Source organism: Moschus berezovskii, chromosome 19 (genome assembly GCF_049115385.1).
Source record: "Moschus berezovskii isolate FMDL1 chromosome 19, NW_MosBer_1.0, whole genome shotgun sequence".
Classification (NCBI taxonomy): Eukaryota; Metazoa; Chordata; class Mammalia; order Artiodactyla; family Moschidae; genus Moschus; species Moschus berezovskii.
In genome coordinates, this window is record NC_142478.1 from 56,720,308 (window position 1) to 56,734,208 (window position 13,901).

Here is a 13,901-nt window from a genome sequence, read left to right on the forward strand (position 1 = left end):
GGGGCTCCTGTTGGATCCTTGGTCGGGGAACTAGATCCCAGGTGGCGCAGCTAGGAGTTTGCCTGCTGCAACTAAAGATGCCCCATGGCAAAATGAAGACTGATGATTCCAAGTGCTGCAACTAGGACCCAGCGCAGCCAAAAAAATAAGAACCCAGCGCTCCCCTGGCTCAGGGCTGTCACTCCAAAGAGGGGCAGGAGCCTGGCTGTCACCCCCTCTCCAGTGTCACAGGCAGTCTTTATTCTTCAAGGTCCCAGAGTGTGTCTCAGGCCTCTGCTGGCCTCCCCAGGCCTTCTCCAGGAGCTCAGTGATCAGAACGTGAGGGGGCAGCAATCTGCTTTGCCAAGTGCACCCTGGGACACCAGGGACTGAGACACGGGAAGCATCCATGTGGGAAGCAGTTAACCTTCGTCTTTCCAGAACACTCTTGGGAGACAACTGGAGTGGGGGCCAAGTGGGGAGATGGGCTCCAAATGGAGGCACCTGAGGATCTGCTGGTTCGGGGGTGAGCTGATGGATTAGATGTTTTTCTTTGTTTTGGGCTGAGCCATGCAGCATGTGGGACTTTAGTTCCCCGACCAGGGATCAAATCCCCGTTCTCCTACATTGCATGCTCAGTCTTAACCACTAGACCACAAGGAAGTCCCCTCTTTAAAAATTTATTTATTCCGCTGCATCGGACCTTAGCTGTGGCATGTGGGATCTAGTTCCCTGACCAGGACCGAACCTGGGCTTCCTGCACTGGGAGTATGGCATCTTTGTCAGGGAAGTTCCAAGAAGTCCCTTTTATTAAAAAAATTTAAAAATAATTTTTTTTTTTTAGACTATAACTAAAATCATCCTGCGACTTGCTTCCTTGTCTTGACTCTGGGCCTGTATCTACAGACCTGCCACTGACTTCTTAAACATGACACAACATTTCAGGATGTGTCTGCTCTGCCGTAGTCTACGCAGCCACTCCTGAACTGTCACTGTCATCCCTCATGTTGCCATAACATCCGTGGAAGTTCCTTGTGTCATGACACCGTTTCTCCATGGAAGGTACCAGGAAGTAAGTATGCAGGATGGCTAGCTCAGAGGGCATGTGCGTGGTTATTTCTCAAATTACCTTCCAAAACAGCAATTCCCAATTTACACTCCCATTGGCAGCAGAGACTATCGAGTTCCCCAAACCCTCACCAATACGGAATACCTAATTTAAAAATTTCTCCCAATCTTATTATGTGCAAATTGGTGTGTCATTGAGGTTTTCATTTGCACTGTCCTAATAAGTGGATTTGAGTTGTCTTAAAACCTTCCAACATGGACATAAACACTGTAAGAGCAGGGACAGCATTTTATTCCTCTCTTCTCTTTGCAGCCCTTCAGTGTGTGTGTGTGCATGCTCAGTCACTTGGTCCTGTCTGACTCTCCACGACCCCATGAACTGTAGCCCACCAGGCTTCTCTGTCCATGGGATTTCCCAGGCAAGAGTACTGCAGTGGGTTGCCATTTCCTTCTCCAGGGGGTCTTCCCAACCCAGGGATTGAATCCTCATCTCCTGTGTGTCCTGCACTGGCAGGCCGATTCTTTACCACTGAGCCATCTGGGAAGCCCTTCAGTGGTTCTGGGAAGGAAGGAAGGAAGGAAAGGAGAAAGGAAGGAAGAGAAAGAAAGAAAGAAAAAAATAAAGAGACTTCCCTGGCAGCCTAGGGGTTAAGACTCCACGCTTCCAATGCAGGGACTGCGGGTTTAATCCCTGGTCAGGAACTAAGATCCCACATACCGCACGATACAGCCACAAAAAATGTCTGGTCATAAATCAGGTGTTCTGGCAACAGCTTGTGGATGCTTGAGTGGTTATGAGGAGAAACAAGGTTTTAGGAGGCTTTTTATTCCTAGCACTAACAGCACCTGGTAACCAGTAGGTACTCAATACATGCTGAAATGAAAAAAGTGATGTCCAGGAAATGCAGCTGGTATAGATGCCACCAGGAGAGACTGGACAGAAGACTGATGCAGGTGCCACATGAGTTCACGGGACAGGATGGGACATCTGTCCACTTCCTGGTTCCCAATCTCCCTTCTCCGTGTCCCTGCCCTGCCTGTCAGGGTCTCTGAGGAACCTTGGTTTCTGACCGAAAAGATAAATGGCCCCACCCATCCTTAGACCTTCATCTTGAAGAGCAACCAACAAGTCTCTGCAAGCCCTGGAGGCCTGGCAAGCCCCCTGTCCTCTGTCCTACCACCAAAGGTCCCCAGAGAAATACCCACTCCCTGTCCAGGAAGGGCCGCAGCCAGACACAGGCCCTCGGCAGCAAGCCTGGCTGAGCAGCGGCTTCTAATTTCACAGTTCACTGTGCCCACAGCCCAGCGCTGACAGACGCCACCAATAAACACAGCTCAGTGGCACTGGGAGAGGCTAAAATGTCTTCTTTCCCAGCGTGCATTCACCAGCCCCACTGTCCGTCTGCATACCCCAGGGCTCTGGACTGGTGCTTCGCACGTACAAGTGTGTGAGTGTGTGTATTTATATAATAGTTTTATTGTGATGTCAGTCAGACACCATACAATTCACCCATTTAAAAAATACAAGTCAGTGTACTCACAGAGTTGTGCAAACATGACCACAGTCAGTTTTAGGACATCTGTACTGCTCCAGAAAGAGACCTTTACCCTTTAGCAGTCTATCTCTACAGTCCGTTTTGCCCCAGAAACGAAGCCTGCAGGAACTTGTGGCCTTTTAAATGAGCAGACAGTAGGTACGCCAGGAAGGCCGGCACATTGCATAGCCTGAATGTAGTACGAACAGCATGTTCTGATATCTGGGGATTGTGCCTGGAGACCTCCCTTCAGGACATCTTAGCATAAGATCCAGGCACCAGTCACTAGTCAACCCCTGGCTCTGTCTGGCTTTGAGCTTCGGGTCATCTGGGCAGCTAGGGGAATGGCTTCTACATCGAGGCTCCCTCTCTCCTCTGCCACCCCTACCCCTCTGTATCCTAGGAAAGGCCCTTACAAAAAGGCCCATTCGTTCTGGGCACTGGTGGGCTGGCTTGCCAGAAAAGGCAACGTGATTTCTGATTCATTATTCATTCTATCCTGGAACTACTGCAGAGGACATCTGCTGTTTTGTCTGTCTGTTAATCACTCCCCATTCTGGTTCTCCCCTTTGTCTTTCCTTGGGGGAACTACCTCACCCCCAAGTCAGTCTGGGTGGTGGAGCTAAGATACTGGGCACATGACCCAGAGTCAGCCAATGGAGATGCTAAATCACTCCAGCACAGTGATTGGTTCAGGGAAGACCATGTGACCTAAGCCTGGCCAATTAGAAATCTGTCTCAAGACCCTACTGCCCCTGGACCAGTAGAGGAAAGATGCTCTTTCCTCTGGGATTGCTGATCCCTGTGGGGTGCTGGCCTGGGCTGCTGGGAGCCAGTGCAGGAAGTAACAGGGAAGGAAAAGGGAGAAGGAAAAGGGCTGTTAAATTAACATTGTTTGAGCACTCTGGACCTCCCTGAACTATTTATATGCTTCAATAAATACCCCTTCATGCTTACTCCTATCAGGTGGTTTTCCATAATTTGCAAAATCTGGAAGGGAAGTTGACTTACTTATGGCTCTAATTGAGCTATGGAGCTACATCTCACATGCAAACATCTGACACAAACCACAGGTGGCTCCATCCTATGATGTGGGTGTTCCCCCTACACACCCACCTCTCAAAGCCTACTTCCCCCCAACACACCCCTAATTCAGGTCTTGGATGCAACTGGAAACAGGGTAAAAGAGGTTCAATCAGACCAAAACTGGGCAGCAAGCCTCCAGGAAGTCTATCTGGCTCTGGTTCAGCTGTCTCTCCAACACCAAGATGACCCCAATGAACTTCCTTCACTACAGAGCTTGGGTTCAGTTCATCTCTACACAGACCCCGGGGCATTCACTGGGTACCCACTGTGAGCTCCAGAGCTGGGACACTTCAGAGAAAGGCAGCCTTCATCCTAAACTGGACCCCTGCCTCCTCCTCACAGTGCTTTCTTGAACTGGTTTCTTAGCTATTCCCTAATAAGGGCCAAGTATGAGGGGAAATCTCACAGGCATCTCCCATGCCCACCCCCAGGAGAAAAATCAGCTCTGAGAAGGAGCAGGGGGAGGATGGAGGCTAACTACTCAACAGATGTCGAGGACGAGCCACAAGTTTTAATCACCCAACTTTGGTCCACCTGCCATGCCTCCCTGTCCCACAAGTTGACCACAACTCCCGTAGTCATTCCAGAAAATAAGACATCCGTACAGGCCCACCCCACTCATCCCACAGTCCCCACCACCAACACATCCAAATCTGTGCCGAAGGCCAAACTGGGGAGGCAGGCCTGGGGGAGTGTGATTCCTGAAGCAACTTGACCTTCCTGAACCATACTTGCCATGAATTGTCCTTTAAAGAACCTCTATGAGTGCTCCCAAAAGGCTCCGCGTGGGAGCTGTCTTGGAGTCCCTAGCTCAGTGTCTGGTACTTAGAAGTTGCTCAATAAAAGTGTAATGCGGACTTCCTGGTGGTCCAGTGGTTAGTACTCCGCACTTCCACTGCAGAGGGCACAGGTTTGATCCCTGGTCAAGGAACTAAGATCCCGCATGCTGTGTGGCACAGCAAAATAAAATGTAAAATACATAAAATAAACATGTAATAAATGGCAGGTCGGGACAGACTGGACTACACACAAAGCTTTGCATTATCGGCTCAGTGACAGCCCTTCCTGATGTCCCATCAGAGCACAAGCCCTAGGGAGGCCTCAGAGAAGGCCCCACTAAGGTGTCAGGCAAGTGAGGCAGCTCTGGAATCCTACTTTCCCCTTTTAGTCCTCCTCTGTTTTCTGGGTGTGCTCCACACTTACAGGGATCTCGACTCAGACCTGTTCCCTTCTCTCAGGGAAGCCCCCACCCACAGTTTGTCATACAAGAAAAAAATGACAAGAGTAACGCTTATTAAAGTGTTAGTGACTGTTAGAGATATAGCATGCCCTCTTAATATAAGTCCATTAGGAGGAGGAAACTCCCAACACCAAGCTCAGGGGAGCATGACGAGAATTAGTAACAAGAAAGCTTGGCCCATTGCCCTGGGCCCATTTCCCCACTATGTTACTACCCTGGGTCCCCTCCAACCATGCCCAAAGCAGGAAGATACAATCACTAAAATTAAGGAAAACTACAAATGTTATAGATTTGGTAGGATTTTCTACTTCAGTGTTTCCCAAAGCATGGGGCATGTACCACCAAGTTTTAGATGGTATCTGAATGTAACGCTGCTGCTGCTGCTGCTAAGTCACTTCAGTCGTGTCCGACTGTGTGTGACCCCACAGACGGAAGCCCACAAGGCTCCCCCGTCCCTGGGAATGTAACGCTAGATGATACTGAATCACATGGTGAGAAGTCATCAGTCCTGTTCTTTCCATTCTCCTGATTAAGTCAGGGAGATAGTCTTGGTTAAATGCTCGGATATCTTTAATATACAAAATCCCCTGCTCTTGGGCTTCCCAGGTGGCTCAGATGGTAAAGAATCTGCCTGCAATGCAGGAGACTCAGGTGCAATCCCTGGATTGGGAAGATTCCCTGGAGAAGGGAATGGCAACCCACTCCAGTATTCTTGCCTGGAGAATGCCATGACAGAGGAGTCTGGTGAGCGGTAGTCCATGGGGTCACAAAGAGTCGGACACGACTGGGCAATTAACACATACACATACATACACAGAGATCTGCTTATCTCCCTTTTTACACATGTACATACACTGAAGAGAGACAGCAAGCCTCAGGCTCGGAGCCTTCGGGAAGCAGGAGTCATTGACTTCAATAAATTAGACAATGAAAATGAAATTCTATTTTTACACTATTTCCTCTTTCCTGCAATTGATGCTGGTTTTCCACATATGGTGGGGAAATAAAAGTTTCCTTTTAAAATAAATTCACATTTATTTAATTAAAAAGAAAAGCAAAAAGAGGGTGGATTTAAATTGTGAAAAAACTATCATTCAGGTGATGCTGGACATGGTAAAGGATGAGTGCAGTTTGAGAAACACTGATCTTTTCTAAAGGGCTGCATGCTACGGGCTGCATACCTAAGAATAGCTGTTTTCCTCTGGCCCTTGCCTCTCAGCTCTATGTTTAGGGTAAGGCCGGGCAGGGCAGGGATATGCCATGAGAGAGCACTGGCGGAGACGTGAGAAAGTAGCAAATTATCTGGGGGTTTGGCAAACACCCCAATCTTAAACACATGGCTCCTGGTCACTCCTTACCAGCCTCCAGGAAGAAGGAAGTGGGGAGGGTCGATAGCTTGTTTCTTTCTGTTTCAGGAAAAACAGGGACAAGAATGGTATGCAGGGGTTCAAATGGACACCCTCCAAAGGCATCAGACCTATGGGAAATGGGTCCTACAAGTGGCAAGTCGTGGGTCTTAACTCAGTCCTGATACTCTAATCTCTCTGTCCGGGACCATCCACTTTTCTCACCAGAATTCATTCAACCTTCTGGTGACAGTAACCTAACTTTCCTCCAGGGAACCATTCCTCTCCTGACACTCAGCTTTGAGGTGTTGGTTGACAGCCCTGGGGGTGGGCACAAGGCTCACAACCAGCCAATCACAGCAGTGCAGTCTCTGGCCACAGCGACTGGTTCAGAGATAATCAGTGAGTGCCAACAGGACCCAGTGAGACTCCTGGGAGAGAGGAATGTGCCTTATTTTGCTGGGAATGCTAGAAATGAAGATGTAAGCCTGGAGCTGCTGGGTGCTCTTACCTGGAACCCGAGACTAAAAGAACACAGCAGAAGATATGGTTGAGAGATAGAGAGAAACTGGGTCCTGATGACACTGTCTGAACGCCTGGATTACCTGAATTCAGCGCCAATGGACCCATTCCTTGATATGAGAAAATAAATTTCCTATTGTGTTAAACTCATTTATTTGAGTTAGAGTTTCTTGTAAGCAAGAGACTGACCATTGCAAGTGAAGCTGCAGCAGACACCAATTTCCTCCTCCCTGGTTCTCAACAGTCATGAATACCCCCACTCCACAAAGAGGACGGGGGTGCAAGGCGAGGGTGACAGCTCTCGCCTCCATGACAGATTTCCCTCTGGCTCCCCCGCACCACCCCACAAAGCTGGGCCCCCCGTTACCTTGAGCCGTTGCTGATAAGAATGCTCTCCCGAATAGTCAGGGTGCAGTAATACCATACGAGCAGGAAGTTAAAGACTTCATCTGTCACCCTGGCATAGAGAAACAGTCCCAGGGAGGGGTACAGACATGAGAACCAGGGACAGCTGTCCCCCTACCCCACCCCTACCCCCGGCACACACACAACTGAAGAGCAAACCAGGACAAGAAAGTTCCCAAAGAAGGGATGACATTTGAGTAGGGCCTTGAAAGTTCAATATATGGAAACGTGCTTTCCTGAGTGTTGCTGCTGCTACTGCTACTAAGTCGCTTCAGTCGTGTCCGACTCTGTGCAACCCCATAGACGGCAGCCTACCAGCTCCCCTGTCCCTGGGATTCTCCAGGCAAGAACACTGGAGTGGGTTGCCATTTCCTTCTCCAATGCATGAAAGTGAAAAGTGAAAGTGAAGTCGCTCAGTCGTATCCGACTCTTCGCGACCCCAAGGACTGTAGCCCACCAGGCTCCTCCATCCATGGGATTTTCCAGGCAAGAGTACTGGAGTGGGGTGCCATCGCCTTCTCCTGAGTGTTGGCAATAACTAAATTTGTGGAGATGGATACTTGTATCTATTATGCTCACTTACATTGTTTCATTTTTTATTTTGTAGACAATTATAGAGTAAATGCTACAGGTTGCAATACTCTGTGAGAGTCAAGCCTCCCTTAACTGACAGCAGTTGGAGGATAAATACTACCCGCTCCCTCACCCCTGAGGGGGAATAACTGAGGCCTGTCCTTTGCTGTCCCCTATTCCCCAGCAGCACTGAACTCCAGGTGCCCACAGGATAACCCTGTTTGTCTCACTTCCATTCCCCTACCAGTGTTTCCTGGGATCACCTCCTGAATAAATTAATGGCACTCAAATGCTTGTCTTGGGGGATTTCTTCTGGGGAAACCCAAACAAAGACAGTATTATTTCCCATTTCTGAAATTCAAAGATGCCTGCTCCTTGGAAGAAAAACTATGACAAACCTAGACAGTGTATTAAAAAGCAGAGATGTCACTTTGCCAACAAAGGTCCATCTAGTCAAAGCCATGGTTTTTCCAGTAGTCATCTTCAGATGTGAGAGTTGGACCATAAAGAAGGCTGAGCACCGAAAAACTGATGCTTTCCAATTATGGTGCTGGTGAAGACTCTTGAGAGTCCCTTGAGATCAAACCAGTCAATCCTAAAGGAAACCAAACCTGAATATTCATTGGAAGGACTGATGCTGAAGCTCCAATACTTTGGCCACCTGATGTGAAGAGCTGACTCACTGGAAAACATCCTGATGCTGGGAAAGATTGAGGACAAGAGGAGAAGGGGGTGTCAGAGGATGAGATGGTTGGATGGCATTACTGATGCAATGGACATGAGTTTGAGCAAACTCCAGGAGATAGTGAAGGACAAGGAAGCCTGATGTGCTGCAGTCCACAGGGTCTCAAAGAGTTGGACACGACTTAGCGACTGAACAACAACAACTCCCCATTTCACAGATGAGGAAACTGAGGTTCAGAGATGTGCTGCCCATCCAGCTCCCCATCCTTGCCCTTTTTTAAGCCATTGAAGGTGCAGTCAGCTAAACAGTGTTCCCCCCTGCTCAAATTCAAATCCACCCAGAACCTCATAATTGACTTGATTTGGAAACAGGGTCTTTGTAAATATATAGTGAAGATGAGGAGATAATGGGTTAGGGTGGACCCTAAACCCATGGACTGTGTCCCTATAAGAAGACCAGGAAAGAGATACAAGGCTGCAGGGCAGATGGCCATATAATGACAGACTAGAGTGAAACAGCCTTAAGCCAAGAGAATACCAAGGATGGCCAGCCACTATCAGCGGCTGGGAGAGGCAAGGAAGGTTCCTCCTCTAGTCTTTAGAGTGAGTGTGGTCCTGCCAACCATGATTCCAACCTTGATTTCAGATTTCTGGCCTCTACAACTATGAGAAAATACACTTCTATTGTTCTAAGCCACCCGGCTTGTGGTGCCTTGTTACGACAGCCCCAGGAAATGAATACAGAAAGGGGTGGGAGACATGGTGATGCCAGGCCCTCAGTGAGCCTGAGCACTCAACCGGACGCCACAGGTTTGTCCTCTGAGGGCCCCAGAAGTCCGAGCACCAGGAAATCTGGTTGCACGTCAAGAACTTCTGCCCCATTTCTGGGGGCACGTGAGCAGGCATGACTGAGCAGCCTCTGCCCTCCAGGGAAGCGGCCCAGGCCCAAGGCAGCAGGCAGGCACGGGCTCAGAGCCTGAAAGAACCTTTGTTCAGACACTCAAATAGGCAGCCCAGCAACTGGACTCCCAGCCAAGTGCCTGCCAGGAAATAAACCCTTGACACATGGTGGGCCAAATGCCCAAGCCACACTCGGCTGCCTCCCCTCAGGGCAGGAAACCCGGGGCCAGAGCAGGGGGAAGCAAAACCCCCTGGGGGATCATGGCTTTGGCTCACCGACGGCTTCGGCTCACCTCCCTTGTCCCACTCAAGTGGAGCAGCTGACCCTCTTGACTGTGCCACTGGGTGCCAGGCGCTGGGCACAGCCATGGGCAGTGTTAATGCACTCAACTGTCACAACAACCCAGGGAGGCAGGGTCTGGTGCCACCCTCATTTTACAGCAGGGGAGACTTGAGGCACCCAGAGGCAACCTGCCCATCTGACAGCCAGTAGGTCTCGAAGGCAGGATTCAAACCCAGGAGGTCTGTGGTCTATCTCTTGTTCTTTCCTTCCTTCCTATCACCTTTATTTTTGTAACTGAGATACAATTCACATACCATAAAATTCGCCCTTTTCAAGGATATAAGTCAGTGTGTTTTTAGTATATTCACCAAGTTATGCATCCATCATCACTATCTAATTCAAGAACATTTTCACCACTCAAAAAAAAAAACAACCTGTGGCCCTTAGCAGTCACTCCCTATTTGCCTCCCCACCACCCCCTGGCAACCACTAATCTGTGTTCTGTCTCTATAGCCTTTGCCTACTCTGGGCATTTCATATGAATGGGAGCATACAATAACTGACCTTTTGCCTCTGGGCTCTTTCACTCAGCACCGTGTTTTCAGGCTGCATCCATGTTATAGTGCGTGTCAGTACTTCAGTCCTTTTTGTGGCCAAATAATATTCCATTGTAAGGATGGACCACATTGGGCTCTTTCTTAGCTACTATGTTATAAGGCCTCTTTGGAGAAGGCGATGGCACCCCACTCCAGCACTTTTGCCTGGAAAATGCCATGGACGGAGAAGCCTGGTGGGCTGCAGTCCATGGGGTCGCTAAGAGTCGGACACGACTGAGCGACTTCACTTTCCCTTTTCCCTTTCATGCATTGGAGAAGGAAATGGCAACCCACTCCAGTGTTCTTGCCTGGAGAATCCCAGGGATAGGGGAGCCTGGTGGGCTGCCGTCTATGGGGTCGCACAGAGTCAGACACTACTGAAGTGACTTAGCAGCAGCAGCAACCATTTAGTAGATATTTGTTGGATGGCTGTAAGGCAGACAGAACTGCTATTTCCCGTAAGAGACAGTCATTCTCTATCCTGTACCTTATCACACCAAATGCTGGAGATGCAAGAGAAACCCTGGATCCTTCTCTCATGGCCCTCCTCCCTCACCCCTGCCCACCCACCAACACACCCCATCACCTGTAGTGAAGGAAAAATCGACACGCCACAGCACCCAGGAGCAGGATGATGGTCAGGTAGAGCTTGAACTTCTCATACTCATCCTTGTAGGCAAATCTGCAGCGACAGACACCCCCAGGAAAGGTCACATGACTATAACCCATCACCCCACTGGATCCCTGACCAGCTAGATCAAACTAAGGGAGAGATTTTGAATGAATGGTGATGATCGATAGGGAAAGAAGGCCAATGTGCAAAGCTTCCTTTGTCCCTGGACTCCTGGGTTTAAGGTTTTGAGCCCATGATAGGCAGGGAGCTGAGATAGGGTCTCCTCCTCAACCACCTACAGTAGTGGAAAAGCCACAGCTCCATTTTCCCTGGAAATGGGATACATCTGGGGTGGCCAGGACTGCCTACACCCCAGGAGGAATGTGTGTGATAAGGCGTGGAATGCGACAAGGGGCCATTTCTCATGGAAAACTGGTAGTCCAGTCCACATCACGTACTGACTCTGTGAAAGGAAGGAAGGAAACCTCCTCCAGGTGGTCTACATACTAAGGAAGAGACCGTCAGAAAGACCAAAAGCCAGAGTCCCAGCTGTGAACATTTTTTTTTAAATGCAAAAACTGGCTTGGTCCCATCTCTCTTGAGCTGAAAGAGCAAAATGCCCGGATTCCATAAAGTTAGGTGGAGGGGTGTCTGGGATACTCACTTGGCCTGGTTGCTGAGAAGGGTCACATTCACATTACCGAGAACCAGAGTCAAGTACAGCCTGAAAGGAAAGACCTGTGAGGGCCACCACGTTAACAACCCCAGGAGTGGTCCCCAACCAAAAATATTCAGACTTAATAAGCATGGCAAGGGCTTCCCGGTGGCCCAGTGGTAAAGAACCCGCTGCCAATACAGGAAACGTGGGCTCAATCCCTGGGTCAGGAAGATCCCCTGGAAGAGGAAATGGCAACCCACTCCAGTATTCTTGCCTGGGAAATCCCATGGACAGAGGAGCCTGGTGGGCTACAGTCCATGGGGTCACAGAGTCAGACGTGACTGAGTGACTGAGCATGCATGCACAATAAGCATGGCACTGAGCACTGGATATTAGAAAATGAGGTGCTGAGCTCAACGGTAAAATTCTCACATCATATGACAATGAAAATGATTAACCAGAGAACATGGCAACTGTCAGAACCGTCATGATTAACCCACTTCTCCCCATTTTAGCTGGCTTACAGACCATGTTTCCCAGCCTCCCTTGCAGCTAAATATTTTTAAAAATAAAAAATAAAGTATACAGCTTAGTGGTGATTATTTTGTACTGTACAGAAATATCAAATTGCTAATGTAAAGCCTGATCTAAAAAATAAATAAAATAATGTGAGCTCATAAAAAACGTTTACATTAAAAGCAAATTATATAATTTAAGGGTTTCAAGTATATTTACAATGTTGTGCAAACATCAGTGTCACCTAATCCCAGAACATGAAATTTCAACACCTCAAGAAGAGAGTCCTTACCCACTAGCAGTCACTCCCTCAGCCCCTGGCAAACACTAATGTACTTTCTGTTTCTATGCATGTGTCTATTCTTGACATTTCGTGTAAACAAGCTCATGTGATACGTGGCCTTTTACGTCTGGCTTCCTTGTTGTGAATGTTCAGAACTCATTTCCACTGAGTGTATATACACCCAGGAGTGGAATTTCTGGGTTGTATGGTATGTATGTGTTTGGCTTCACTGGGAAATGGCAAACATTTTTGTAAAAAGGGATCTGTGTGCCCTCCACAGCCTGACTCTTTCCTGCTTGCTGAGAATGTGATGGTGTGACCCAGCTTTGGCCACACAGATGAGAACAACTCCTAAAGAAGTGGTGCGGAGTGAGTAAGCTGCAAGGACCAAGCTCCGAGGTGACCTCAGGAGCCCAACACTCTTGGCCCACTCACCTCTGGACTGTTATGTGTGAGAGACAAAAGCCTCACGTGTTTGCGCCACTGTGCCATGATGCTTCTGTTACAACAGCCTGCACGCTAACATGCTATGTGCACGCATGCTCAGTCACGTCCAACTCTTTGCAACCCCATGGACTGTAGCCCCACAAGGCTTCTCTGCCTGTGGGATTTCCCAGGCAAGAATACTGAAGTGGGGAGCCATTTCCTTTTCCAGGGGATCCTTCCAACCCAGTGTCTCCTGCTGGTGCTGCACTGGCAGGATTCTTTACCACTGAGCCACCTGGGAAGCCCCTAACATGCTAACTAATAAAGGTGAAAATAAAGGGTTAGGAGATCTCAGGGGAAGACAAGTTAATTCCACAGAGGGAGAGAGGAGTTTAGAAAGACTTCCTGAGGTAGTAACATGTGAACTGGGCTTTGAAGGATGCAAAGAAGTTTGAGAGGAGAAAAGGGAACAGAAAAGCCTTCTTCCAGCCATGGGTAAAATCTAGGGGGATTTCCAGTCTTGTGCACCTAGAGCAGAGGTGTCAGAAAACCATTTATTTTTCTCACCCAGCATATAGCCCCTACCTCCTGAAAGGGCAGTATAATTTCCCTTCAGAGAATCACTTTTCCCCCTAGGCTCTAGGGTAAGGCACATGACCCAGGTTCCCCCAATCAAAGCGGTGCAACCTCCTGATTGGTCAGTCATGATCATGGAACACAATCTAGGCCAATGAGAATCAATAGAAGGACTTTTCCCAGAACTCCTACAGAACAAAGAGGCTTTCTGTACTGGATTTGCTAAGCAGGTAGGATGCAAACCCAGAGCTGCTGGGGCCAGCTTGTGGAGGAAGCCTGCCTGAGAACAAAATTCACACACAGCAAAACAGAGTAAAAATAAATAAATAAATAGGGACACAGTTTAACAGTATCCAGGCGTACCTAGAGCTACACCTAGACTTTTTAGTTACATGTGTCAAAAAATGCCCTATTATTAATTAAGCAACTTTGGGTTAGGTTTTCTGTCATTTGTATTCCAAGGATTCCTAACTAACGTAAGCTGGACAGAGAATTAGGGAGACTGGAGCTGGGAGAGTGAATCTGACTTTAAAAGAAGGTCATGCTGTTTCATTCTGTAGAAAGTTATCACCATCCAAAGCATGGAGTTTTTAACCAAACACAGCCAAAAAG

The 13,901-nt window shown here is 48.5% G+C and overlaps 1 protein-coding gene across 2 annotated transcripts in view; it reads right to left on the bottom strand.

The window, feature by feature from the left end:
* TMEM120B (transmembrane protein 120B) overlaps window positions 1–13,901 on the bottom strand; it is a 42,901-nt gene that overhangs the window by 6,943 nt on the left and 22,057 nt on the right. For both annotated transcript variants that reach the window (XM_055405542.2, XM_088828154.1), the window contains exons 4-6: window positions 11,495–11,554; window positions 10,804–10,899; window positions 7,144–7,233 (exon numbers count right to left, since the gene is read on the bottom strand). In XM_055405542.2, the coding sequence (XP_055261517.1) occupies window positions 7,144–7,233; window positions 10,804–10,899; window positions 11,495–11,554 (246 nt within the window). The remainder of the gene's footprint in view (window positions 1–7,143; window positions 7,234–10,803; window positions 10,900–11,494; window positions 11,555–13,901) is intronic.